The sequence below is a fragment of the Phytophthora cinnamomi genome, assembly GCF_018691715.1.
Source record: "Phytophthora cinnamomi strain GKB4 chromosome Unknown Contig0, whole genome shotgun sequence".
Lineage (NCBI taxonomy): Eukaryota > Oomycota > Peronosporomycetes > Peronosporales > Peronosporaceae > Phytophthora > Phytophthora cinnamomi.
In genome coordinates, this window is record NW_027150933.1 from 995,971 (window position 1) to 1,022,046 (window position 26,076).

Genomic DNA, 26,076 nt, shown 5'->3' on the forward strand with positions numbered 1-26,076 from the left:
TTGATTGTGGCTACACCTTCCAATATCATCCAATCGCCACGATTTCCACATCGCAGCCATCATGGTGCGCGTGTACTTGGACGTCTCGATCGGCGGCTCACGCGCAGGGCGCGTCGTCTTCCGGCTGTATCCAGACCTGCCCAAGACGACGGAGAACTTCCGGTCTCTATGCACGGGCGAGCGCGGGCTGGGGCGCACCACGGGGCAGCCGCTGCACTACCGGAAGGTGCCGTTCCACCGCGTGATCAAGGGCTTCATGCTGCAGGGCGGGGACTTCTCCAGGCGCGACGGCACGGGCGGTGAGAGCATCTACGGGGGCAAGTTCGCGGACGAGAGCTTCCGCTACCGCCACTCCAAGGCGGGGCTGCTGTCCATGGCCAACGCCGGCAGGGACTCCAACGGCAGCCAGTTCTTCATCACGACGGTGCCCACGCCGCACCTGGACGGCAAGCACGTGGTGTTCGGGGAGGTGGAGAGCGGCATGGACGTGGTGCGGAGGATGGAGAACGTGGAGACGGTGGCCAAGGACAAGCCGGCGCCCACGCAAGCTGTCGTGATCGAGGACTGCGGGGAGCTGCAGGGAGACGGCGGCTCGGACTCGGACTCGTCCAGCTCGTCGGATGAGGACCGAGAGAAGAGGAAGAGGCGGAGGAAGGAGAAGAAGGAGAAGAAGAAGCTGAAGAAGATGGAGAGGAAGGAGAAGAAGAGGGCCAGGAAGGAGAAGAAGAGAGCCAAGAAAGAGGCCAAAAGGGAAAAGCGACGACGCGATGAGGACAGCGACGAGGACAGCGAGCGGAAGCGACACCGGCGGGATCAGGATGGACGAAGCAGGAGTCGGGAGCGAGACCCTCGTGAGTGGCGTGGGGATGAACGACGAGAGAGGGGGAGAAGTTCGTCGCGCTCTAGGTCGAGGGAGCGGGCGAGACACTTCAGTAGCCGCAACAGCGAGAGAAGGAGGTCAAGTGAGCGAAACCGCGATGGAGCTTCTAGGTCGCGTAGGAGGAGTCCCAGTGATTCGCCACCTGCCTCGCGTAGCCGGCGTGCCTCTCGTGATGAATACGATCGACGGGGGCGAAGCTCATCGCGTGAGCGTCACCCATGCAAGTAGTAGCGCACGGACAGCGCGTTATCATCGATGCCTCCACGCAAGGAAGGTAACATTAGTCGTTCTCGTTATGGATGGCAATCGGGAGCCCAATACGTCGAAGCAGGGTTGTCTTTCCGCAACATCAGCAGCTAGTAGTTTTCACGCGCCTTGGAGACGCTTCGCGGTCCCGCATTTCCGGTGCTTTAAATGCGTATATCTTCGTATCCTTCTCATTTGGCAATCTGCAGCCCGATACGAAGAACTTCGTCTTCTTGGGAGTGTGATAACCGCGCATCTACAGCACATGGACAACGTATTCTGAGTCAATCACGTGCTGCCACTGCACAGCAACAGGAGCACGCTATCTTTCGTTTCGGCGTTGTCTCTCATGGTGAAAGTGTGATGGAGGTGGTCACCTTTCACCGCAGCGGCATCACCAGCCATGAGTTTGATATGCCGTTCTGGCTAATATACATGTAGTGTTGCCCTGCAAGATACCAACACCAAAACGCAAATGTAGCCATCTTCCCCCCACTTCAAAACCGGTCACTAAAGCGAGGTCTTCCTATCACTTCCCACCAAACGCATCATGGCGCCGGTCCCAGCGTGGACTCGGGAGTGGCGGCCGCTGGCGCAGCAGCTCTGCGCGGCGGTCCTGGGCCACGAGGAGCCCTCTTTGTCGCTGTCGCCGCCCCAGGAGGCGCTGCTGCTGCGCGCCGACCGCGTGGTGGGGCAGCTGTACGCGCACCGGTTCGCGGACTGCCTGCCGCAGGACGCGCAGCGCCAGGCCGCGGGCGTCGCCGCCAAGCTGCGCGTGCACTCGCTGGAGGAGCGGGCCGAGCGGCTGCTGCGGCTGAGCGGGGCGTGCGACCCCCAGGTGCTGAAGCTGCTGCTGGAGCTGGCGACGGCGCCCACGCGCGCGTCGGACGAGCAGGTGGCGCTGGACGAGGACGCGCGCAGTCGCTGGAAGACGGCGCTGCAGCAGCAGCAGAGCAGGCAGACGCAGCGCCGAGAGCTGCAGGACCAGCTGCTGGACGAGCTCTTCCAGATCTCCACCGACGACGAGTGGTACCAGGCCTGGGACGACAGCGACGAGGGCGAGGACGAGCAAGACGGCGGCTGGGGACTGCCGGACGGCGCTGCAGAGCAGGCGGGGGAGGAGACCAGGCGACGCAATGGCAAGAGGTCGAGTGAGGTGATGGAGGAGAAGGGGGAGGAGGTGCAGGACGGCAGCAGAGAGGAGGAGGAGGAAGTTCTGGATGAGGAGACAAGGAGGGATCGACTGCTGTGTCGGTATCACCCGGAGGTGGAGGTGGAGGAGATGCAGGTGCAGATGGAGGAGGACCCGACCTGTGAGCTGGAGAAGAACGCGCTGGTGCCGTTCACGATGGAGCGGCCGTGGCTGCTGTGTGGGGCGGTGGTGAAAAGTGGACAAGGGAATGGCAGAACCCCGCGTAGACTTATTCACGAGCGGACGGTGGTGAGCATGGTGTTCGAGGCGCTGGATGGGGTGGAGTCGCTGCTGTTTGAGCTGCATCCGGTTCAACCGACACCGGCGATTTTCAGTGTGGACTTTCACACGAAAGCGGTGCAGCGGTCTCGACGATCGCTAGGCGTGGCGGTTGGGCACCTTTCGCCATTGGCGTTGCAGAATATGCTGGACGACTTTGCACGAGCGGCGTCGGAGCTGCAGCTGCTGCGAGATCTGCTTGCTTTTATCCGACAAGCGCGGGATCTGAGCCAGCGGCACAGGTGTGTGACCTTGGAAGGGCTTGCCAACTCTCTCTCCGGAATTATTGGCACTTTGAACGAAACCATACGCATTGTCGAGCAAGAAACTTGCATAGCTCAGACGTTTGAAGGTAATGATGATCCATGCCCATGGTCTGGAGTCGCAGCAAGACAGCCAACGTTGCTGGGAATATTTGGTGGGCTAAGGGAAACATTCAAAATGATTTCGTGGCTGAAGAGAATCTTGGTCGAGTGCTTCCACGGTCTGTCAGAGCGGAAGTGGTACGAAATCAGACGTGCCGAACAATCCAAGTGTGTGCTTGACGCACTGTACTGCATGATGGAAGTGGAATACGTGGAAGGTGTGGTCTTCGACGAAAAGGCAAGCGCTGCAGGCAATTTGTCGCGATCGGAAGTTCTGCTGCGCCTCTTTGTTGGCGCGCTGAATCCGTATTTGGATCTGATGAACCGGATGCTTTTCGAAAGAGGGCACTTCGAGACAATTCCGCTGGATGGGGAATTGTTTTTCGCTACACCAGCGTCGATAAGCGTTAATGCATCTCCAATGCGAGAACGGAATCAAAGCTTTCGCGAGGGGTTGATGTCTCTGGCTCCGTTCGAGGTGAATAGGTCACTTGTTCCGACATTCTTGGAGCCAGTCACTGACTTAATGAACGAAGCATTAGCAAGTCGACAAATGAAGAACCGCTTTTTGCAGCATCAACAATTTACAACTGAAGGTCCACTTGGGAAACCTGAAGAGCCACGGCCGTCTTTACATGAACTACTTGGTCGTGAACTGGAAGATATAGGATGCGGAGTTCACAAAGGATCGTTGTCAGTATCGAATGCCATGCCACACCTCAGCGGCGAAATACTGCCATCCTCGCAGCAAATAATGATGGAATGTGTGCCTTTCAATCGAATCTTAGAGCGTTGCCTTACTCGACACATTGAGAGCAAGGTATGATACCTAGAACTATATCTAATCGCGTTGCTGTGCTAACATTATTTTTCGTTCGTGGGCGTGCTGCAGTGTCAAGAACTAAATGGAGAGATCACCGACATCTTTCGAGATAAAATGAAATATATGGAGCATGTTGAAGCTCTTCGGATGTTCGTACTGATGGAGCAGGTAACGAGTACTGAGTAGTTGGCGGTGTAAAAATGGATAATGGTGTCTAACGTGCCATTTGCAGCAAGATGTTTTCACCGTCTTCAGTGAGATGGTGGTTGCACACATGCAAGAGAATCCGGTAGCATGGGCCGACAGCGAGAAAATCAACGGTTTTCACCAGAGCGCGGTTCAAGGAGTGTTCGAAGACAACTCGCTGTCATCTTGCCAACGGCAAATCGGTGGTCGGCTCTGTGTTCGTGTCGACTTCAATCGACTTGATGGCGCCACTGGCGTTGCAAAGATTGACGTCGCAACAATGAAGTGTTTGCATTTCACATTTGCTGCGCAACAGCCACTTCGTGTACTTTTCAGTGCATCTATTATGCAAAAGTACTCCCGCCTCGGGGTCTTCCTCGTACAAGTAAAAGCTGTGGAGTCAGCCCTAATCAAGGTACGGAGTGCGTCGGATATGTGGCTTCTGCAATAGCTTTATCGCTGACTTTAATCACTATGTCCTGCTCGTATAGTTTAAATCACCGCTTCGACAGCGGCGGTGTTACTCCTTGTAGGTCCAGGATATTACAGGCGATTTTGCTGCTGCTTGAGACTCACTTGCACTATGGTATGGTTGACTACAGCATCGAGGGAGAAATGCGCCAGCTTCTCATTCAAATTGCGGATATGCTCCATTACACAAAAACTATACTCAACTACCTCACAAGCCAGGTATGAGCACGTATATGCTAGGATGTAAGCCGGATATCTCACACATTTGTGATGAACAGATATCAAGGGAGGGATGGTCTAAGTATTACCACATATTACAATCGTCGCAGAGTTTAGCCGAGGTGTGAACTCAATTATTAGGTTTGTGAGTCGCTGAAAGTTGTTCACTCACTCTGTTTGGATTTGTCATGTTATTATCTTGTATTCAAGATGGATGCTACCCACGAGCAGTATCTTGACCATTTGCTCAATCGCTTCTTTCTGCTGGATAAGGTGGGTCTGAGCGCTTGGTTTGCGTGTACAGCTTACCCTGACTCTTTCCCTGGTAGCATGCGACTGTGATTCAGTATATCCTCACGACCTTCAACCACATTTTGCGGTTCGTTGGTCATGTTGATGATTTCGTCAGTGCCGTTGACCGGAATATGCACAAATATTTTCCGACTAGCTGGAGTGAAGACGGCGAGGAATTCGAGAAAACCAATCACAGATCTTCCAAAGCGGACGGCACGGCACCAAAGACCCGTCTCCTCTTGCATGCTGACTTTAGTGTGCTCTACTCTGACATGATTAGAAGCTCGAACGAATTCAAGCGCCAGTCTCATTTCTTAGTTGTTATGCTGACGGCCATGCAGAAGCACGGTGCGTCTCCCCACGTCAACGAAATCGTGACCCAGCTCAACTACAACTACTTCTACCACCAGCAAGAAAGTCGATTACGAGTGCAACCACCAGTTCAGCAGCCGTTTCCAATCAGCCAAACCAAGAGGCTACCTCATATCAGCCGAGCGGATTCGTGGCATGCCTCACTAGCGCCGAAGAAGTTTTCGCGTACCGGATCTGTTCATTTATCGTAGTCGTAAATGATTGTGTACCGTAGCTAGCTTCAACAGTAGGGCTTGGCAAGTGCTTCGAAGTAGGACTGTATCACCATAATAAGATAGAGTGGGCACTTGGTTACACGAATCGAATAGGAGGGCCGATCTACAAGTTTGCCCTTCTTGCCCCGGTAAGCAATAAACTCCAATGTTGCAGAGATCTTCGGGTGTACCGTGAATGAGCAGGAGTATTTTACGTCGCGAGCGCGCTCGTGGGAAGACCGATGGGCTTTACTGCTTCGGATAGCTGCAGCCTGTTTCCGCGTGGTGGTTGGGCGGTCTCCTAGTTCCTGCAAGGTGGTCACCGAGTTAAGGTTTGGACGATGCGCGACTGTAGTCGTACCAAGCTGCAAGTTTGGCAGATATCTGCAAAGCATGAAGAAAGCGGAAAGAATAACAAGGTATGTTGGCGATTGAATGGGATGATGCGAACACTGGCTGTATTTCTTACTCTTCGTAGAAGTCATGTTCGGGGATTTCATCAGGGAGATCATTGTACTCGCCGACTACTGTCGCGACAATTGCCGCGAAGGTCCTGCAGGCGTCGACGCCACTGTATCCTCCTCCACAAAGCAGTAGCAGTGGAAGCTTCAGTGCCACCACGTAATTAACGCATCCGCAAATGCCATCACTAGTGAGATTGAATCCGCCCTGGGGATCTCGAGCCAGTGTGTGCCTCCGGCTGAACGGTCTCAACAGCTTTGCCCACAATACGCTGAAAGAGCTCAAGGAACTGGTCATCAGTAATTCCACGCTGCAACGGGGAATTCACGTTGTTGAGTTTGCCTCGCCCCGCACCAATCATCCAGACCCGGGAAGAACCCGCGCTCATGTAGATGGGACGGGATGTTTGTGACCTTCTCGCTGTAGCAGAAAGTTTCTTGAGTGCCGTCTCCATGGTGAACGTCGATGTCCACAACCAGCACCCTCTGGATATCAGTCGCTGTACCCCCAGCATCACATCGTTGACGTAGCAAAAGCCGATAGCTTTCGAGCGCATGGCGTGGTGTCTTCCGCCCCTAAGGTTGATAGCAGCCGGAGCCATAACTTGTTCATGGACAGCCTGCGACCTCATCAAATGCAGCAGAGCGTCCACAGCAGCCAGCGTCGCACCTGCAACGTAGCAGCAGTACTCGAACAGCCCTGGGAACACGTAGGCATCGTCCACCAGCCCAAAATCTTCCAGTTGACTCTGAACCTCCCGCTTTCTAGCGGACGCCAGTCTGCCGCTCTCCATCAAATCCACGTCACCTCCAAACTCATGGAGAGCGTCGACGTAGTCTCGTGAATGGAAAGCTTCCAGTTGCCCTCGATTCGCTACCGTCGGTGCAAGGAGCTTAAGGTGTTGAGCGAGTTTTCCATCCGGGAAGCAGGCTGTGAGCAGTTCCAGCGTCATTCTCTCGCGCTGCTGGTGCACCGGCAGGCGACTCAGCGCTTCCAAGTAAGCTGGGGAGTGCAGGTACACCACATCTCGACGCCGCGACCTTGCTGAAGGTACCATGTTGATCATCTTTGCTTCTTGTAGTCGGAAAGTATTTGACTAATTACCCGAAACTAGCTGCGACGCGGGCCAGCCGAGCGTTCATGGGGCCTTTGACCGGCAGTGTGAGTGAGAAATCGTAGTTGACGTCCTCCGGGTTCTCCACGTGGATGTGGAATCTGCTGAGCAGCGCCGCCGCTACCAATTTCAGTTCGAGACCTGCTAGGGACGACCCGAGACACATTCGAGGTCCGGCGTTGAAGGCGACAAACTTGAACGCCGACACGCTGATGATCTTCTTGGTGACGGGGTCAATCCAGCGTTCGGGTTTGAATTCGGCCGCGTCGGGACCCCACACGTGAGGCATTCGACCCATGGCGTACAGAGGGAGGCAGACTATCGACCCAGCGGCGATGAACGTGCCATCGGACAACACGGTGTCACGAACAGCATACTTCGGGGAGATCGCCATGGACGGATACAGCCGTAGAGTTTCTTTGATCACTGCCTCCAGGTACACGAGTTTGTTGACCTGTTGGAGCGTTGGCACGCAACAATCGGCCGTCATGAGCTCGGGCAACTTCTTGTAGATCTCTCGACGGAGTTTGGACTCCACGCGCGGGTTCTGGCTGACGTTGAAGAAGAACCAGCTCAGGGCTTGAGCGGTGGTGTCGCGCCCAGCAACCAAGAAGTTGACGACCACATCGCGCAAGTGTGCGGGGTCGTAAAGCTTCTCGTCTGCCTCCGGGGACTTGGCGATGCTGTCGAGGAAGAGCGACAACATGTTTGTGCTTTTGTCAGTGCCGTCCTCGGGCGCCATCGCGCGTTGGGCGAGAACTCGCTGCACGATACTTAGCACCGTCGCGTCGATCTCCTTGATGTCGAGCTGGAGCTGGTCCTCCGCACCCAGACCCAGTCGCCGCTGCAGCTCCCAGAACCAACGCGGCCGGACGAAGCGTAGTGCGATCAGCCGTTGCGCACGGTCAAATGCTGCCTGGAACGGGAGCTCCTTGTTAGCCCTCAGGCAATCCATCTTCAAGCCGAAGCTGATCTCCGCGAAAGCCTCGGTCGAGAAGCAGCTTAGCAGCTTGTACAGATCTACCGACCGGTTCCTGGCACAAATCTGCTTTAGAACGTCATGTAGAGCCATGGTGTGACGGGTGATGGCTTCGATCATGCACTCTCGAAGCTCCCTCGCCCGGAACAGCCCACGAGCGACATCACGCTGGTGTGCCCACTTGACTCCGTCGACAGCGAAGATGCCATCACCCAGCAAGGCCTTCATGTTCTCCTCGTAGTGAGGTCCCTTGGGAAAGTTCATGAACTGGTGTTTTAGCACGTCTTCGAACGCTTCAGGGGTGGAGACCACCAGCATCCGTGGCAAGCCCAACACTTTGACCGTGAATGGTTTGCCCTCAAATCGTTCGCAATTCCGCGTGATCCATTCGTGAATGTTGTTGCCAGCGAGAAGGAAGCCCAACGTGTTGTGCAGCACCGGAAGCGTCCAAGGAGGTCGACCAGCTTCTTGACGCTCCGGTTCCGAGTCCGTTCGCTCCGCCATTTCTTCCGAAGTCTCAGTTGTTGATGAACCAATGCGCCTTGACAACTGAATCGCGACCGGAAGCAGCAGAAAGCTGGTGACAGCGATTGCATGGTACAGTGGCTGCTCCAGATTCATCACCGAGACCGACAGCATCGTGAATGCCTTGACCGTGAGCTCGGATGTTCTCTAGTGAGACGGACCGCGTGGGTGGCCGCCGCGGCCTTCCGATTCGTGCCCGGCACGAGCTCAGCTCGAGTGTTCCGAGACCGTGGCGATTGGCTTCTGTCCAGAGAGGACTCGTCATCCCCTAGCATTCATAAGACGGTGAGACCCTTAATCGCATGGATGTCCTTCTGGCTCGATGCAGCACTCGACTGACAGAGGTTGCGTGTCTTCATGTTGCTGTGACTCCACATGATGCTCCATGTGTTCGTGCTTGAAAAGCATTCGACCATCCAACTTGAACACCTGACAGAACATGTCAGAGCCACACGATGCCATCAAACGCATGGGTTTGCAGCACAGCATGGCAACTTTGGTGACCACAATATGTTTATTACTCATCAGTTTTCGCTGCTGAAGCGCAAAGCGTCCATGAGCGACGTGATCCACGAGCGACTTGAAGATTCCGTTGGGCTTGTGTTGCAGCTCCGCGGACGAGGCAAGCTCAGCCCTTCTCAATCGTCAGGATGCGGTCCGAGTCGGACTCGGAGTCTAGAATCGTGTTGATGCGATGCGCGATCTCTTCGCGGATGCTCTGCTGGCTCTGACGGTCCATCGCGAGGCAGTGGCTGCATCCATCAAGAGCATCATTGAGGTGTTCACGCAATAGTCAACAGCGCCCACTCTGAAGTTAAATCGTGCTGGTGCCCGCGTCCGGGTGAATTGGCAGGGAGTCTACTTGTTTCCTCGGAGCCATTTGAACTGGAAGCTGAAGTCCATACCTGGGGATGTAGTCACGGTATGCACGTTGTTAGGAGGGGTTCGATGCGACTGGAAGGCGGCGTACTTACCGAAGTGCTCAAGCTCGTATTGCAGAAGGAAAAGGGTCTCGACGAAAAGTTTGGCTTGGACCAGGTAGAATTGCGTCTCAAGCACGAATGCAAGCTGGTACAGAGGGGAGAAGGCGAACTTGCGTTGAAGTAAGATGTGAAGCAGTAATAACGACACGATTTCAAGACCAGCAAACACCAAAATCTTCGCCACCGCGGCTGATCCAAAGTTGCCGGCCCCACCAGGATAGTACGCCACGTTCGGCAGATGCTCGAGCACCGTTTTATACAGCACATACATCAGCGGAACGAGGCACTCCACGTACTTCACCGAGAACCAGCTTTTCGCTATACCACCGGATGCGTTATACCTGGGACTCGTGATAAATACCGGGGAGAGTCCTGGATCTTCTTCTGTGCCGCTGAGATTGGCGCCTCGTATAAATGTCGTTGGTGCAATTCGGGCCCGTTGAATATGCACACGTCCAAGTGGCTTCAATTGTACTAGTGAGGGTGACTGATCATATATACTCGAAGCTCGCAGCTCTCGGAGTTTCTCTGATTGTTCTCTTGTAAGCCGGTGAGGATAGCAAGCGCCCAGCCTTACACCCTTCAACGAGCTGATGTGGAAGGCGTTTGGATCTCGAGCCACTGTAAGTATAAATGCTGCAAGGTTTGGAGTCTCAGGATTACCGATCAGGCTTCCACATCTGGAAAACGTTTTCTTCAGATCTTGAAGATGCTTGACAACATTTTTTGCGTTGATTCGTACCTCTCGATATTCTAGTAACAATTGACCGAGGTCTGCCGCAACAAACAAAACTGAAATCTGAATGGATCTTGTGGCCGCCATGCAAACTACAACAAATAATGCACCGAAGAAATCCACCGTCATGGCAACGATTTCAGGAATAAAGTCTCCCATCTCCCGAATAGACCGCACTATAAATTGTTTTGCCGCGAGCTTCCAAACCGGCAGCACGATAACAACAAGACCCAGGTACGCCGTAGGCACAAGCTCGTAGACGATTTTTGTAGAGCGGATATATGTTAGTTAGCTGCAAGATTGCTTGAAAAGAGCGAAAGAATCGTAGCAGATTAGGACGACAAGGCGACACGCTCGAAAACTGCGCTCGGCCAAACACGATGCCCATGATAGCAGGAATATAAAGTCCAACAAAGAAGCCTCCGACGTACCACGTGAATGGAATCGGAAACCCAACGGTTTTCGCTCCAAGTACAAAAGTTGCTACGTAGGCAACAGATACAGCCACAACAAGTACCATTCTCTTACGAAACGTTGGGTCCAGCTCAGGACACAAGCTGGACGAGCTGAGAAAACCCAGCAAGATTCATGGCGAAGTTGGTCAAACCCATGCGAATCCAAAATACCAAATTTACACTCCACGATTCAGAAGGTGGTAGTAGAGGCAAACACTCGAGTAATACTGCAGTCAACAGTGCAGGAAGGGGTGTCAGTGCGCAAACCAAAACACTCGTGTGGGGGATGTTGTTTTGCAGTAGTGGTCGAAGCTTTCCAGACGCTCCACGGAGTACGATCCCAGGCGACCAACTTGAATTCTGTTCCATTCTCTTCGAGGCGCTTCCACCACCGCTCGCTTGATAGTGAGTCTGGGCCGTGACCTGGCGATTTAGAATCTCTCATCAATGCTGGATCGCTCTTTAATCAACGGGGTGACAGACAAAGTAATGGACAAGTATTTGCTCGTCTGTATTTGCCGTACAAACTCCTATTTTAGTCGATTCCCGTTATAGCAGAGGTAGGACTCGTATTCAACTAAGCTCGTCAAACCCATCGCGCACGCCAACCAGTAGTTAATGGTACTGAAAATGATAGAGGAAGTGTGCGCACTGGTTCTTGTCTAAAAGAAACTACCCGATGTGCTTTCCGTCTGTGAGTCCGGATACACTTCGATGCCTCCTTCTATATGGACCTTACAAACGCCGTCCTTCAGGAAAATACTTGTGCTACCGTGGTTGATTTCCAATGAATGAGTCGATCATCTTCGGCGTAGCAGTATACTTCACGAAAGCATAGAATGAAAACTCAGCCTCTATCCTTGCCAGCACTATCAAAGGCAACGGTGTGGTCCAATAAAAGGGCTCAAGTTATTCGAATCTAGTCTTTAGACGTTGGGGATGACAACTTGCCGATAAGCCCCCCTCATTTGATGCATCTGCTCGTCTACCATACCATCCGTAGCCGCATTCCTAGTTGCTTTGGTCTGGGGATCGCTCGCGCTGTCCTGGGCGATTTTCTCCCACTCGATCACTAGGCCATGCAAACGCTGGCGTCCAGTGAGGCGTCGCGCTTCAGCGTTGGAAAACTGAGCTCCGGTGATGTCAAACGGACATTCCATCCGACGCTCGCCAAACGCTCCGGGGTATACATCCGCCATTCGGGCCTTCATGTAATACACAGGCTCCGCTTCCGGTTTGAAATGTAACACGCGATCACTGTTAAGGTAGAACAGCGGAACGTCGTCCTCGTTGGTCTGCTTGATAGGGAAGACTTGAGCCATATCTCCACAAAGCGTCGACTTCTTCTTTCCACGATCGTAGTATTCGATGCCGACGGCACCGATCGCGTGGTCTGAGAACGAATACTGCGTCTCCGCCATCTCCGCAGCATAAAAATATAATTCCTTGTCGCCGTACGAGGGGGGAGAGCCGACATCGCAAAGTGCTTTGAATGATGCCAGGATTGCAGTCGCGCGAGGTTGCTTCTTCTTGTTCCAAAACATGAGTGAGGAGTCTACTTGATGGCCCGTGCGAAGATTCCAAGAATGACTATTGAGCAAGTAATCGCTGGGTTCGAAGTTGAGGTTGACTGGGGCGGGATTCGACAACGTAGGTTTCTCACGTTCGAGCGTGGGGATGAAGCGGAACGGAGCAGGATCGAACTTGGACATGTATCGATGCTGAAACGAGACGTTTCCCGATCTACCGACACGTTCAGCCATGAAATAGATTTCGTGAGCGATGCGGTCGTTCATGAGCAAAATCCCCGTGGTCTTGAACTTCTCGGAGTCCCGGAGCACCGTTGGATTGACAAAGAACGCCGTGTCGGCGTCGACCATCATAATTTCCTCGAACTTGGAGAACACCACGGACACCACCTTGATATCGAAATTTCGAAACTTGGTGTGGCACGCGTCCAGGTTTTCACAAAACACTTTCTTGGTCGCGTCGCCTTCAACTGTAGCGGCAGCCGCGAGCGCACAGACGTCGTAGAATCTGATGGAGCCCAAGGCCGACTTCTGCATGAACAGTTCCTGCGTCGCCGGCGCCACATCTCCACAGTACGGCATCTCAATGGGATCGTCGACGCCCATAGTGCGTAACTCCAGGATCAGCGACGCCGTTAGCTTGACGATGGGCTCGTAGACCGGGATTACGATGCCCCGTTGGTGCGACGTGTTCTGCGCGATGGCGTTCAGCGTCCGCACAAGCGCCAATTTCTCAGGGTTCACATTAGGGTCGACCTGCTGCTGCGGCTGTTGTGGCTGCTGTGGCTGTTGTGGCTGTTGTGGCTGTTGTGGCTGTGGTGTCGGCTGTGGCTGCTGCGCCTCCTGTGTCTGCTTTGGCTGCTGCAACTCCTGTGGCGGCTGCGTCTGCTGCGAGTCCTGTGGTTGCTGTGGTGGCTGCGTCTGCTTGGTTTGTTCGACAGTGTGGAAGACGTGCTTGGACGTGGGGAGCGAGTTCCACGCGAGTCTGGAGTTGAAGTAGACGGCGATGAGCCCAAGCGAAAACAGCAGCGCGAAGGTGAACACGCGAGGCGTGCAGCGCTTCACGGGCAAGTTCATGCTGGCTGCGTGGCCGACAGAGAGGGGAGAGAAGTACTGACGGCGCCGAGGGCGTTGCGCTCGAGGGGGCACGACGTGTTCAACGGTTATGAACTCCCGTACTGGTAGTCAGACCACAAAGGAGTGGAGCTTGAGCACACACGAATGGATTTGAAACTCTAATCGCCCCATGACCGTCTGTGGTTCTCCATGCTGCCCTCCCGCAGGCGTCTTATGAATAGCCTTAGCCTATTAATAATACACCTGTGTGTGTGTGTGTGGGGGGGGGGGCTAAGGCTATCCCGCACTTCAACCACCGATGGGTCCTCACAGTGTAGCTACTATAATTCATGTAGTACGTCCAAAAAGGGTCCTCTTCTCTGCTAGCGGATCGCCACAAATTGTGTAGCCATGTCTCAACCCCTCTCCAAGTCGCAATACGTTGGTGTACCATACACCACGCAAGCCTCAGTAGCGTATCGCCGCCATGTTCCTCAAGCGCGGAGGAGACGAGAGCCTGCAGCCCAAGGGCAATGAGGACTCGGCGCAACTGCAGCAGATGCTCACGTCCTGCATGATCAACCGCCAGATCCTGGTACTGTACTGTATGGCGCAGCGTTGGGGCTATCACCCACAACAAATACACTCACACCCTCTCCGATTTACTGTCACAACGGTAGTGCTGCATCGCTGGCGTCCTGATCGGCATCCCCATCAGCATCCAGCGGAAATCCTACAAGCCTTTCGCCATCCTGGGCGTCCTAGGTTCGTGGCAATATAGTGCCGCAATGTGAAGAAGCGGTGGGTGACGTCTGTGTGGCTGATTGCTGCTGCTGACAGGCTCGTTCGTGGACTACTCGATCCCGTACACGACCGACTGCCGGATGATCCACAACGCCATGCAACTGGCGCTGCAGCAGGAGAGACAGAGAGACGCAGCGAAGCCGTCGAGCGGTGACGCTTAGTGGCCAGCATCGATACTTGAGTAGCTGGGGCTGGAAATGTAAGGCCGCGCTGCAAATGATGCCACATACGTGGTTCTTGGATGCTGGAATGAAATGCTGCTTGCGAAGGCGACACGGGCACATAGGCATGACAAACCAAAGCGAGTTCCCTTGTTTCCGGGATTTAGGTGCGCTTAATCGCAGTTTATAGTCTGTTGCCCTGCTGAGTTGCCAAAACAAATTGCACAATAACATTGCACAATGGCATTTTTCACCGCAAGCACAAACATTATTAAAAGGGCGTGTAAGCTTTGACTGCCGACATGCTCAAGACCAATACGACGCAGGGTTCGACTCAGTTGAGCCATGATCGCTCACGCGAATTCGGGGCTGGATGAAAGCGCAGCTGGCGAAATGTTGACTTTGAGAGCACCTTTCACGGGTAGCGTCAACGATAGGTCGTATGTCACGTCCTCCGGATTCAGCACTTCGACGTGGAACTTGCTCAGCAGGCCTGCCACGACCAGCTTCATTTCCAGCATGGCCAAGTTCATCCCGAGGCACGCGCGCGGGCCAGCGTTGAACGACGCAAACTTGTAGGCGGAGACCGCGATCAGTTTTCCGGTGGTGGGGTCGATCCATCGCTCGGGCTTGAACTCTTCGGCGTCGGGCCCCCACACCTCCTGCAATCGCGCCATCACGTACGTCGCCAGTACGATCAGTGAGCCCGCCTTGACAAAAGTTCCGTCAGAAAGCGTTACATCCTCCACAACATACTTTGGAACCATCGGGACCGGTGGATGGAGGCGGAGCGTCTCCTTCAACGCAGCTTCTAAATACACGAGCTGGCTCACATCCTGCATGGTTGCTTGTGACGCATCTACTACATCGTCTCCAGCCTTTGACAGCTTCTCTACAATCTCATTGCGAATAGCAGTCTCGACATCTGGCTTTTTTGCAAGATTGAGGAAGAACCAGCTCAGCGTCTGCGCAGTTGTATCCCGCCCAGCAATAAGGAAGTTCACGACAACGTCGCGCAGGAACCTCGGGTCGGTGTCGGAATCAGGTGAGTTGCCAAGGAAGAGAGACACAATGTCTTTTCCTGTGCTGGCATTGTCACCAATCTCGAGAGTGCTGTCATTATTGTCGTTAGAGATGTTCGAGCGCTTCGCTAGAGCCTTCTCGACAATGTCCAGCACAGTCTTGTCAATCACGTCAATGTCGTTTTTCAGCTGGCCCTCGGTGCCAACCCCTAGCCATTTCTGAAGCTTACAGAACCAGATCGGGCGCACAAAGCGCAAGAAGAGAGCTCGCTGGGCATGGTCGAAGGCCTTTTGAAATGGGTGCTCTTCCTCCGAGTCTAGGCAGCCCATGTGGACCCCAAAGCCGATCTCCGTGAACGCTTCGATCGTGAACCTGTTGAACAGCTTGAAGAGATCTAGTGTTTCCCCACTGTCGCTCGCACGTTGCAAAACCCTGAAAAGCACGACGGCGTGACGCTTGATGGTGGCGGTCATGGAATCTCGGAGCGCTCTTATGGTGAAGAGGTTGCTGGCAGTCTTGCGTTGGTGGACCCACCGGTCCCCATCCACGGCAAAGATCCCGTCGCCCAGTAGATCGCGTAGGTTTTCGCATTGGTAGGATCCTTTGGGGAAGTTTCCGGATTGGATCTTGAGGACGTCCTCGAAGGCTTCTGGGGTGGAGACGACGAGCTGGTCGGGAAGGCCAATGGAGCGAACGAGGACCGGTTCCGCGTTGAATTGGCGGCAAGTGAGCAGCGTTCGGTCGTGGATGTCCCCGGTGTGAGCGGACTGGATCACGGTCAGTGTGTTCTCCAGTAGTGGGAGCGTCGTCTCGGGACGGTGGATCTTGCGCTGCGGCTTCTTGGAGGGGTCTCTGTCGGTCGGTTCATAAGGAGGCTTGACCAAGAACAGAGCGACCGAGGCCAGCACGAGAGCTCCGACGCCGACTTTCACCGGGTCGAACGAGAGTTTATCCCGAAGCGAGGAGACTGACAGCATCTTTCGCTTGGTTCCTAGCTGGTCGGTTTGATTCTGACGAGAAGTTAGCGAAGAGCTCCTCGTTGAAGCCCGTGGCGGTCCGCACTCAGCTGCCATTGAAGATGAGCAGTGCAACGCCGGCAGGGCTGTCGAACAGCGAAATGACCATCGATCTCGTCGCCGATCGTGGACGTCATGCCAAGCGCGCTGTCACTTTCATCATGAAGCATTCCGCGGCTTGTACTTCCGCTTGATCCTATAACCATCAGCAGCATGTTGTGGAAGGGCTTGTCTACGGAGGGGGGGGTTTCGTCGGGATGCGATGAAGACTGCGCGCAGGTCAAGAATTGCGACGATAGTAGTGAGAGCCCATAGGATGCTGAGAGTAACAGTAACACGGAGCCCGTAGTTGGCGCCGTAGATCTGGGGAAGTAGCTATCTATGTGTCGGATGTACATGGCTGTGAGGGACACTCGCCCGTGCTTCAAATTGTTTCGAGTTACATTCTACCCGGGCGGTGCTGTAACCTGTCCTGCATCCACTGCAGTGGGGTCCGCTGGATGAATCTTACCAGCGGAATCCGCTAAGCGGATTCATGATATCGCTTCTATCCTCTGACAACCAGAGTTCCGTTCATCCGAACTCACGCGTACTAGTAATACATCATTTCATTGAGCCCTGCGGTGAATACAAGCCTAACGAAAGTCACCAAGCAGAAGGTTCTACACAGCCTGATGCACATGGTGTGAACTGACGTGAATAACGCATTCATTCCATCAGCCACCGCAAAGTCTGCCAGCGCTAGTATTTAGCAGCAACCCATCGACTCCAACGACGCAAACTCGCTGCGGCTTCAATGCACTGACGCAGCCATTCCAACCCGTTGTGCCTGGTGTTGCAGTCAGCAGCACGGCCCACGTAATCAAAACGACCATCACTCGTGATTATGCATCCGGGATGATGCATCCCAGGGTGGTCCACTCCACTGGCCAGCAGCCGTCGAGTGGGTGCGTCAGTCTCGAATCGGCGCCGCGGACGGCAAGAGCTTCAAGCGCCAGAGCCAGTAACGGCCGCATGGCGCCTCCCACGCACCGCAACGAGGAGCGCAAGCCGCTGCTGCAGGGCGTGACCGTCGTGCACGATGGCGGCAACCTCCAGCCCAGCGGCACGTGGATGCCCGTGGACGCGCCGGGCCTGGGCGACCGCTACCCGTCGCAGCTGTCGGGCTGCTGGGGCAACGTCTTCTTCTCGTGGGTCACGCCGCTCATGCGGCTGGGCAACGAGCGGCCGCTGGAGAGCGACGACCTGTTCCAGCTGGACCCGCACAACCGCGCGGCCAACGTGTCGCGCGCGTTCGGCGCGGCCTGGGAGCAGCAGAAGCACAAGCAGGAGCACAAGCGCGGCGGCCAGCCCAGCCTCGTGTGGGCGCTCAGCCGCGCCTTCGGCTTGAAGTTCGTGGTGGCCGGCGTCCTCAAGCTCGTGCACGACTCGCTGCAGTTCGTGGGGCCCATGATCATCAAGGACATCATCGCGTACCTGAGCGACCCGACGGCGCCGCTGGCCGAGGGCCTGACGTACGCCGCCGTGATCTTCGTGTCGGGCGTCGTGCAGTCCTTCGCGCTGCGCCAGTACTTCTTCTACTGCTACGAGACGGGCCTGCAGCTCCGCAGCGCCATCGTCACGGCCGTGTTCGACAAGTCCTTGGTGCTGTCGGCCGCGGCGCGCCAGCAGCGCACGTCGGGCGAGATCACCAACCTCATGTCCATCGACGCGCAGCGGCTGCAGGACATGACGCCGTACCTGCACGCCGTGTGGTACGCGGCCTTCCAGATCATCGTGTCGTGCTTCCTGCTGTGGCAGCAGATCGGCGTGGCCACGTTCGCCGGCGTGGCCGTGATCCTGCTCATGATCCCGCTCATGACGCTGATCTCCAAGGCCATGCGCAAGCTGCAGCAGCGCCTCATGGAGGTCAAGGACGAGCGCATCAAGATCTGCGTCGAGGTGCTCTCGGGCATCAAGGTGGTGAAGCTCAAGGCGTGGGAGAACTCGTTCGGCCGGCGCGTCATGAAGTTCCGCGACGAGGAGCTGGCGCGGCTCCGGACGTACGTGTTCGCGCGCAGCACGTCCAACACGCTCTTCAGCTTCGTGCCGTCGCTCGTGACCGTGGTCTCCTTCAGCGCGTACGTGCTGCTGGGCCACACGCTGGACGTGGGCACGGCGCTGACGAGTCTGGCGCTGTTCAACATCCTGCGCTTCCCGCTGTTCATGCTGCCGCAGGTGCTGAACAACGTGGTGGAGGCCAGCGTGAGCTTCGACCGGCTGCGCAGCTACTTCCTGGCGGAGGAGCGCACCAAGGTGGGCGAGGGCGACTTGACGGAGGTCGGCATCTCCGTGCAGGGCGCCGATTTCAAGTGGGACGCAGCTCTGCCTGCGGAAGGTGACAAGAAGAAGGACAACAAGAAGACTGAGGAGGAGGAGGCACTGGTGACTCCCGTCACCGAGGGCCCCACGCTTCGCCACATCGACTTCTCGGCCAAGAAGGGCGAGCTGCATGCGATCGTAGGCCACGTCGGCAGTGGCAAGTCGACGCTGCTCTCTGGAATCCTGGGCGATGCTCGTTGCAGCGCCGGCTCCGTAGCACTTCGTGGCAAGGTGGCGTACGTCTCGCAGCAGCCATTCATCCAGAACGCGACGGTGCGCGACAACATCACGTTTGGTCTGCCGTTCAACGCCGACAAGTACGAGGAGGCTCTGCGTGTGAGCTCACTGAAGAAGGACCTGCGGATTCTGACAGCCGGAGACCGCACCGAGATCGGCGAGAAGGGCATCAACCTGAGTGGAGGCCAGCGCACGCGTGTCGCCATCGCTCGCGCTGTGTACCAGGATGCCGACATTTACCTGCTGGATGACATTCTGTCGGCGGTGGACAGCCACGTGGGTGCAGACATCTTTAACGAGTGCATCAAGAAGACGCTGAAAGACAAGTTGGTGGTGCTGGTGACGCACTCACTGAGCTTCGTCAACCAGTGCGACCAGATCGCCGTGATTGCCGACGGGAGAATCGCGGAGCACGGCTCGTACAAGAAGCTGATGGCGAAGAAGAACCTGCTGGCTCAGATGGTGTCGAACTACGTGGAGAGCGAGAAGGAGGAGGAGGACGAGAACACTACGTCGGCTGAATCGGTGGAAGACGAATCGGCTGACTCGAGTGACGACGAGGAGTTGGCGATCACTGGTCGCCGAAAGTCGAGCGAGAGCCGCATGTACCGCCGTTCGCGTGTGTCATCTACGAGAAGCGATGACAGTCAGGCTTTTGAAGAGGAAGGTCAGTTGATGGTGGAAGAGGACCGTTCGGTGGGCGATGTGTCTTGGTCGGTCTACCGTGTATGGATTGGTGCTTTCGGTGGTATGTGTGCTGCTTTCATGGTTGTTCTTGGTTTCTTTGCCGCGCAAGGCTTGACCCTGTTGGCAACGGTGTGGATTTCGTATTGGTCGGAGGAGGCCTCGAAGTACCCGGACTCGCAGATGTACTATGTGTATGTGTACATGTTGATCAACCTGGCATACGCGGTGCTGCTGTTCATTCGTGTGGTTCTGCTGTACCTGGGGTCACTTCATGCGAGTCGTCTGCTGTTCAACAAGCTCCTCAACCAGATTCTGCGCGCACCTACCTCTTTCTTCGACACGACACCTCTGGGTCGTATTGTGAACCGCATGTCTAAAGACATCTACACGCTGGATGAAGCAATTCCAGGCACGGTTGTGGGTCTTCTCAACACTATTGTGTCGGTTGTCATCACATTGGTCACGATTTCGTACGTGACTCCGATGTTCATGGTAATTCTTGCCCCGGTTCTGGCTGGATACTACTGCTCGCAGCGATACTTCATCAAGACTTCCCGCGAGCTCCAGCGATTGGACTCCATCAGCCGTTCTCCCATCTTCGCATTGCTGTCTGAGACTCTGGATGGTCTCTCGACGATTCGTGCGTTCGGAGTGGAAAGCAGCTTCATCGGCCACAACAACTACCTTCTGGACAAGAACCAGCGTGCGTACTTCCTGAACTTCACTATTAACTGCTGGCTGGCGCTGCGCCTCGAGTTTGTCGGCACGTGTATTGCAGCTGCTGCTGCTTTTGCTGCGGTCCTTGCTCACGGCACGAATGCTGCAGAGGGCACAGCTTTCGCCGGTATTGTTGGCGTCGCACTCACTTACGCGTTTACTATTACGCAGCCGTTGAACTGGACGGTGCGCATGCTCAGCCAGCTACAGACGCAAATGGTGTCCGTGGAACGTATCCAGACCTACACCGAAATGCCGACGGAAGCGGCACTGGAGAGCACCGCTGCTCAGAAACCTGCACTGGAGTGGCCCATGACCGGTGCCATTAGCTTCAACCGCGTGGATCTCCGCTACCGCCCTGGCCTCCCGCGCGTGCTTCGTGGACTGACATTCAGCGTGAACGCCAAGGAGAAGATCGGCATCGTCGGCCGCACGGGTGCGGGCAAGAGCAGTCTGATCGTGGGTCTGATGCGTCTTGTCGAGCTGGACGCAGGTTCCATCACGATTGACGGTGTGGACATCAGTAAGATCGGCCTGCACGACCTCCGCGCCAACATCGCCATCATCCCACAAGACCCCGTGCTGTTCTCGGGCACCGTGCGCTCGAACCTGGACCCGTTCGACCAGTTCTCGGACGATCAGATCTGGACTTCCATCAAGCGCGCGTCGCTACAGAAGGCGGTCACGTCGCTGGACGACGTTGTGGATGAGAAGGGCTCGAACTTCAGTGTGGGCGAGCGGCAATTGCTGTCTATTGCGCGTGCGCTGCTGAAGCGGTCGAAGGTAATTTTGATGGACGAGGCCACGGCGTCGATCGACCCGGAGACGGACCGCCAGATCCAGCAGAGCATCCGCGAGGAGTTCCGTGACTGCACCACGCTGACGATTGCGCACCGCATTAACACGATTCTGGATTCGGACCGCATCCTGGTGATGGAGAAGGGCTCGGTGGCCGAGTTCGGCTCGCCCGCGGAGCTGCAGCGTAAGCCCGAGGGTATTTTCAAGTCGCTTGTGGACGCGTGGCGCCAGAGCAGCGAGAAATGAGGGATATAGCGGAGACCATTGTTTGTCTCGCTGGTACAGATCTAACGAAGGTTCACTCAATACACAGATAGTTGCATGCTCATTTTAACTACTTGTTTTGCGTCCATGATGGAAGATTTTGTGGATGAAACTATCGCGGACTACGACCAGGTCGAGTGTACATCTCGCGTGTGGTTGACCTTTTGATCCTGATTCCATCGCGCATTCTGTCTTTGAGAACCTACTGGGATGGGTGGGCGAAAAACAAAGCTGTCTACAGCTTCCGGGAGTGACTCCATTACTTGCTTTCACGAAGCCATTTGAATTGAAATGTAAAGTCCATGCCTGGCGAGATGAACGATGTTAGGATAAACGGAGGAGTGAGTGCGTGCGTACCGTAGTGCTCGAGCTCGTACTGTAGCAGAAAGACGCCTTCGACGAAAAGTTGGGCTTGGCCCATGTAGAACTGTGTCTCCAACACGAAAGCAAGCTGGTACAGAGGGGAGAAGGCGAACTTGCGTTGAAGAAAGAAGTGCAGCAGTAATAATGACACGATCTCGAGGGTAGCAAAACCAAAATATTAGCCGCCGAGGTCGATCCAAAGCTGCCGGCGCCGCCAGGATAGTACGCCACGTTCGGCAGATGCTCAAGCACCGATTTGTGCAAGACATACATGAGTGGGACGATGCACTCGACGTACTCGACCAAAATCAAGTATTCGCAGTGGAACATCAGGTGAAGGCCTTGCAGAACTAGCTTGTTAGCTGTGCCACCGGATGTAACATACTTCGGGTTTGGGATAAACACGGCGGAGGGCCCTTGATCGGCTTCTTGATTGGTATCCGGTGTAAATGCTGTTGGCGCGATTTTTGCTGTGTGATTGATATGCGTCGAGGTTGTGTCGGCCTTGATAGCAAAGGTACCGGGTATATATACGTAAGTTTGCAGCGCTTGCAGCTTGTTTGCCTGCTCTCTCGTAAGAGGGTGGGGGTAGCAAGCGCATAGCCTTACACCTTCCAACGAGCTTATGTGGAAGGCGTTTGGATCTCGAGCCACTGCTAGGGTAAACGCTGCTAGGTTGGGAGTCCCAGCATTTTCCATCAGACTTCCACACCTGGATGAGCCTTTCTTTAGATCCTGAAGTAGCTCGAAAACAGTGTTCGCGTTCATGCGGACTTCCCGATGCTCTAGCAACGATTGTATTAGATCTGCTGCGATGAAAAGTACAGACAGGTACATTGGTCCTGTGGTCGACATGACCGTAGACACAAACAACGCACTGAAAAAGTCCACTGTTATCGCCACGATTCCTGGCATAAAGTCTTCCATCTCGCGAGTAGAGCGCACCATAAATTGCTTTGCAGCGAGCCTCCAGACTGGCAACACAATAACTACAATTCCTCGATATGCACCAGGCACAAATCCGTAGATGACTTTGTACAGCCGGAATATGTTAACCAGCGCAAGGACGGCTAGAAAATAACGATGAAGCGCAGCAAGTTGGGACGACATGGCGCCGAACTCTTAAATAATTTTCGACCGAAAACAATGAGCCCCATCAACGGCATGTACTGTGATATGAAGAATCCGCCGATATACCATGTCAATGGGACAGGAAATCCCACCACGCTCGCTCCAAGTAGGAAGCTTGCCACATAGCCAGTGATTGCACCCCCACATATTATCAACCTTTTGAAAAATGTGGCGTTAAGGTCCGGAACAAGCACAGCGATCTGAGATGCACCGGTAAGGCAAATCGCGAGGTTTGACAGACCCAAACGAATCCAAAATACCCAGTTAGTAGACCACAATGCGGAAGGCGAATGCAGTGGCAAGGTTTCCAATGCTACAGATGCTAGTAAAACTGGGAGTGGTGTAAGCACGCAAACCAATAGCACCCGCGCTGGCGGTGTTGTTTTGCAGTAAAAGTCAAAACTTTCCGGACGCTCCACCGAGTACGCTCCCTGGCGCCCCACTTGAATTCTGTTCCATTTCTCTTCGAGACGCTGCCACCATCGCTCTCTCGATCGCAGTGGTTCTGTGTGTGTAGCTAAATGAGTGTTCATCGAGTGAATTGCAGGTGTGGCCTTGATCGCCAACTTGGGTTCCTTTGTCGGTGCGTGCCTGGGACGATATCTACGATTACGAGAGTATTGCAGTAGAGGCAATAGACAGACACTTCATAGCTTTCTTGTCTTTTTTTGGTAGGGGGATGAAGATTTTGTCTTTTTTCGAAGATGAAATCTCACCAGACTAGGGAACTGTATGTTCTTTGGGCTTGCTAGGTTATTCCGTTGTTTATCGTCTTTAATTAACATGCATATTACTCCATTATTAAGGAGTACTTGTTTTCGTGAAGCAAATTGAATTGAAACGTAAAGTCGGTGCCTGGTGTTATAGCAACAAGGTAAGAAAAATAGTACAGAGTTCAGACGACAAGCTGTGCTTACCGTAGTACTCGAGCTCGTGCTGCAGCAGAAATATGCTTTCGACGAAGAGCTGGGCTTGGACCACGTAGCTTTGCATTTCAAGCACGAATACAAGCCGATGCAGCTGAGAGAAGGCGAGCTTTCGTTGAAGAAAAACGTGCAGCTGTACTAATGAAAACATTTCCAGCGCGTCAAGCACAAATATTTTCACCACTGTGGTTGACCCAAAGTGTCCGGCCCCGCCAGGATAGTATGCGACATTCGGTAGTTGCTCGAGAACCATTTTGTAAAGCAGGTACATGAACGGAACAATGCACTCAACGTTCCGTACTCGACCAATATCAAATACTCACAGTGGAAGAGTAGGTTGTGATGGTAGATCTCGGTCAGGTAATAAAGGGGCACCCATCGTGTGCCTGTGTAGATCTTCAAGCAGGCTTCCGTCGTCGAGATGGCAAGAAGAATACAGATAAGGCAAAAACCGTCGATGAAGTTCTTTTTTCATGAACGCATTGAAATGACACTATGAAGGACGCTATCATAGTCAGCCCCATCTACGTTTTAGTTAACGTTATCGCCAACCCAGCTACGAAGACGTCGCTAGTTCAAAATAAATTCAATGTTTCTGCTCAATCTCGCCTTGTGTTCACGCTTGAGCCACACTCGATGAGATCTCAGAAATTTTGGCGTTGAGTTGTCCTTTGATTGGTAGTGTGAATGAAATCGCGTACGTTACGTCCTCTGGGCTTTGTAGCTCGACATGGTACTTGCTCAGCAAAGATGCCACGATCAGCTTCATCTCCAGCATCGCGAGGTTCTTGCCGAGACACAGGCGTGGTCCAGCGTTGAATGCAATGAACTGGTAGGCCGAAACGGAGATGAGTTTGCCTGTTTGCGAGTCGATCCAGCGCTCAGGTTTGAACTCAGCAGCGTCGGGGCCCCAGACGTGAGGCATTCGCCCAAGACCATACATCGGTAATCCAGCCAACGCCCCCGCGGCGATAAACGTGCCGTCCGATAGCACAGCGTCTTCAACAGCTTCCTTGCTGACGATGGGGACGGACGGATACAATCGCAGCGTCTCCCTCAGCGCAGCTTCGACGTACGTGAGCTCACTCACTTCATCCATCGAGGGACTGCAATCTCCATTGAAAAGTTCGGGTAGTTTCGACAGCAACTCGTTTCGTACCTTTGTCTCAACTTGCGGGTTCTGACTGAGACAGTAGAAGAACCAGCTCAAGGCCTGCGCCGTTGTATCGCGACCAGCAATGATGAAGTTGATGACGATGTCTCGGAGGTAGGTGGGGTCGAAGCAGTTTTCATCCGCATCGCCTGATTTACTCAGGTCGTCCAGGAACAGCGACACGATATCCTTGTCAACGCTGCCGTCTAGGTCAGACCCTTTAGCGCGATTTTGGAGAGTCTTGGCCACGATGTCGAAGATGGTCGAGTTGATCACATTCATCTCTTGCTGTAGTTGGCCCTCGGCCCCAATCCCAAGCAAGCGTTGCGCCTTCCAGAACCAACTCGGACGGATAAACCGAAGAGCCAAAATCTGTTGACTTCGATCGAAAGCTGTCTGGAACGGGTGCTCCTTGTCCGAGTTGAGGCAGTTCATTTGCACACCAAAGCCAATTTCCGTGAACGCCTCCATCGTGAAGCGGTTGAGCAGCCGAAACATGTCAACCGTGTCGTTGGTCGCCGCTGCTCGCTTAAAGATATTTTCCAGCACCACCAAGTGTCGCCGAATAGTGCTCGTCATGGAATCTCTCAGCGACCGCATCGTGAACAGGTTGCTCGCGGTTTTGCGTTGGCGGTACCATTTCTCGTGGTCGACGGCAAAGATGCCTTCGCCGAGTAATTCGCGCATGTACTCGGACTTCTTGGGGCCTTTGGGGAAGTTATCAAACTGGCTCTTGAACACGTCTTCAAATGCCTGCGGGGTTGACAGCAGCGTCATGTCCGGCGTCCCCAAGGACTGAAGCAGCACCGGCTCACCTTGAGCTTCTTCGCACAAACCGGCAATCCAGTCGTGACGACACGGGAGGTTTTTGATGATGTCCAACGTGTTGCCCAGCACCGGAAGAGTCGTTGCGGGGCGAAGCACCTTGCGAGTCCCCAACTGAGACTTGTCCTTGTCGGTAGCTGCAACGTGGAGCAATCGCCAGGCTAGTGGAAGCACGACAAGTCCACTCAAGGCAGCGACTGCCACATTGGACGAGAGCTTGTCCGTCATGCGGTCGAGCGTTAGCATCTTG

At 54.5% G+C, this 26,076-nt stretch overlaps 8 protein-coding genes across 8 annotated transcripts; 3 read left to right on the forward strand and 5 right to left on the reverse strand.

Moving 5' to 3' along the window:
- Positions 1-61: 61 nt before the first annotated feature.
- Positions 62-5,518, forward strand: IUM83_01910 (Gamma-tubulin complex, DGRIP91/SPC98 component; the record flags this gene model as incomplete). The annotated part of the gene is made up of 11 exons (XM_067925803.1): positions 62-851; positions 1,693-2,949; positions 3,751-3,782; positions 3,855-3,953; positions 4,018-4,386; positions 4,463-4,500; positions 4,574-4,661; positions 4,721-4,783; positions 4,872-4,934; positions 4,991-5,040; positions 5,110-5,518. The coding sequence occupies 11 exons, from the start codon at positions 62-64 to the stop codon at positions 5,516-5,518; spliced, it is 3,258 nt and encodes a 1,085-aa protein (XP_067800631.1).
- Positions 5,519-6,170: 652 nt separating this feature from the next.
- On the reverse strand, positions 6,171-7,040 carry IUM83_01911 (histone deacetylase 8; the record flags this gene model as incomplete). The annotated part of the gene is made up of 1 exon (XM_067925804.1): positions 6,171-7,040. One exon carries the CDS (start codon positions 7,038-7,040, stop codon positions 6,171-6,173), a length of 870 nt encoding a protein of 289 aa, XP_067800630.1.
- Positions 7,041-7,083: 43 nt separating this feature from the next.
- Positions 7,084-8,715, reverse strand: IUM83_01912 (Cytochrome P450; the record flags this gene model as incomplete). The annotated part of the gene is made up of 1 exon (XM_067925805.1): positions 7,084-8,715. The coding sequence occupies one exon, from the start codon at positions 8,713-8,715 to the stop codon at positions 7,084-7,086; it is 1,632 nt and encodes a 543-aa protein (XP_067800629.1).
- A 2,986-nt stretch (positions 8,716-11,701) lies between these two features.
- IUM83_01913 (Glucose-induced degradation protein 8) lies at positions 11,702-13,381 on the reverse strand (the record flags this gene model as incomplete). The annotated part of the gene is made up of 1 exon (XM_067925806.1): positions 11,702-13,381. One exon carries the CDS (start codon positions 13,379-13,381, stop codon positions 11,702-11,704), a length of 1,680 nt encoding a protein of 559 aa, XP_067800628.1.
- A 466-nt stretch (positions 13,382-13,847) lies between these two features.
- IUM83_01914 (uncharacterized protein) lies at positions 13,848-14,325 on the forward strand (the record flags this gene model as incomplete). Its single annotated transcript, XM_067925807.1, has 3 exons — positions 13,848-13,955; positions 14,041-14,125; positions 14,201-14,325. The coding sequence occupies 3 exons, from the start codon at positions 13,848-13,850 to the stop codon at positions 14,323-14,325; spliced, it is 318 nt and encodes a 105-aa protein (XP_067800627.1).
- Positions 14,326-14,678: 353 nt separating this feature from the next.
- Positions 14,679-16,325, reverse strand: IUM83_01915 (Cytochrome P450 86A2; the record flags this gene model as incomplete). Its single annotated transcript, XM_067925808.1, has 1 exon — positions 14,679-16,325. One exon carries the CDS (start codon positions 16,323-16,325, stop codon positions 14,679-14,681), a length of 1,647 nt encoding a protein of 548 aa, XP_067800626.1.
- A 1,053-nt stretch (positions 16,326-17,378) lies between these two features.
- On the forward strand, positions 17,379-21,410 carry IUM83_01916 (ATP-binding Cassette (ABC) Superfamily; the record flags this gene model as incomplete). Its single annotated transcript, XM_067925809.1, has 2 exons — positions 17,379-19,061; positions 19,128-21,410. The coding sequence occupies 2 exons, from the start codon at positions 17,379-17,381 to the stop codon at positions 21,408-21,410; spliced, it is 3,966 nt and encodes a 1,321-aa protein (XP_067800625.1).
- Positions 21,411-24,464: 3,054 nt separating this feature from the next.
- Positions 24,465-25,688, reverse strand: IUM83_01917 (Cytochrome P450; the record flags this gene model as incomplete). Its single annotated transcript, XM_067925810.1, has 1 exon — positions 24,465-25,688. The coding sequence occupies one exon, from the start codon at positions 25,686-25,688 to the stop codon at positions 24,465-24,467; it is 1,224 nt and encodes a 407-aa protein (XP_067800624.1).
- Positions 25,689-26,076: the final 388 nt, after the last annotated feature.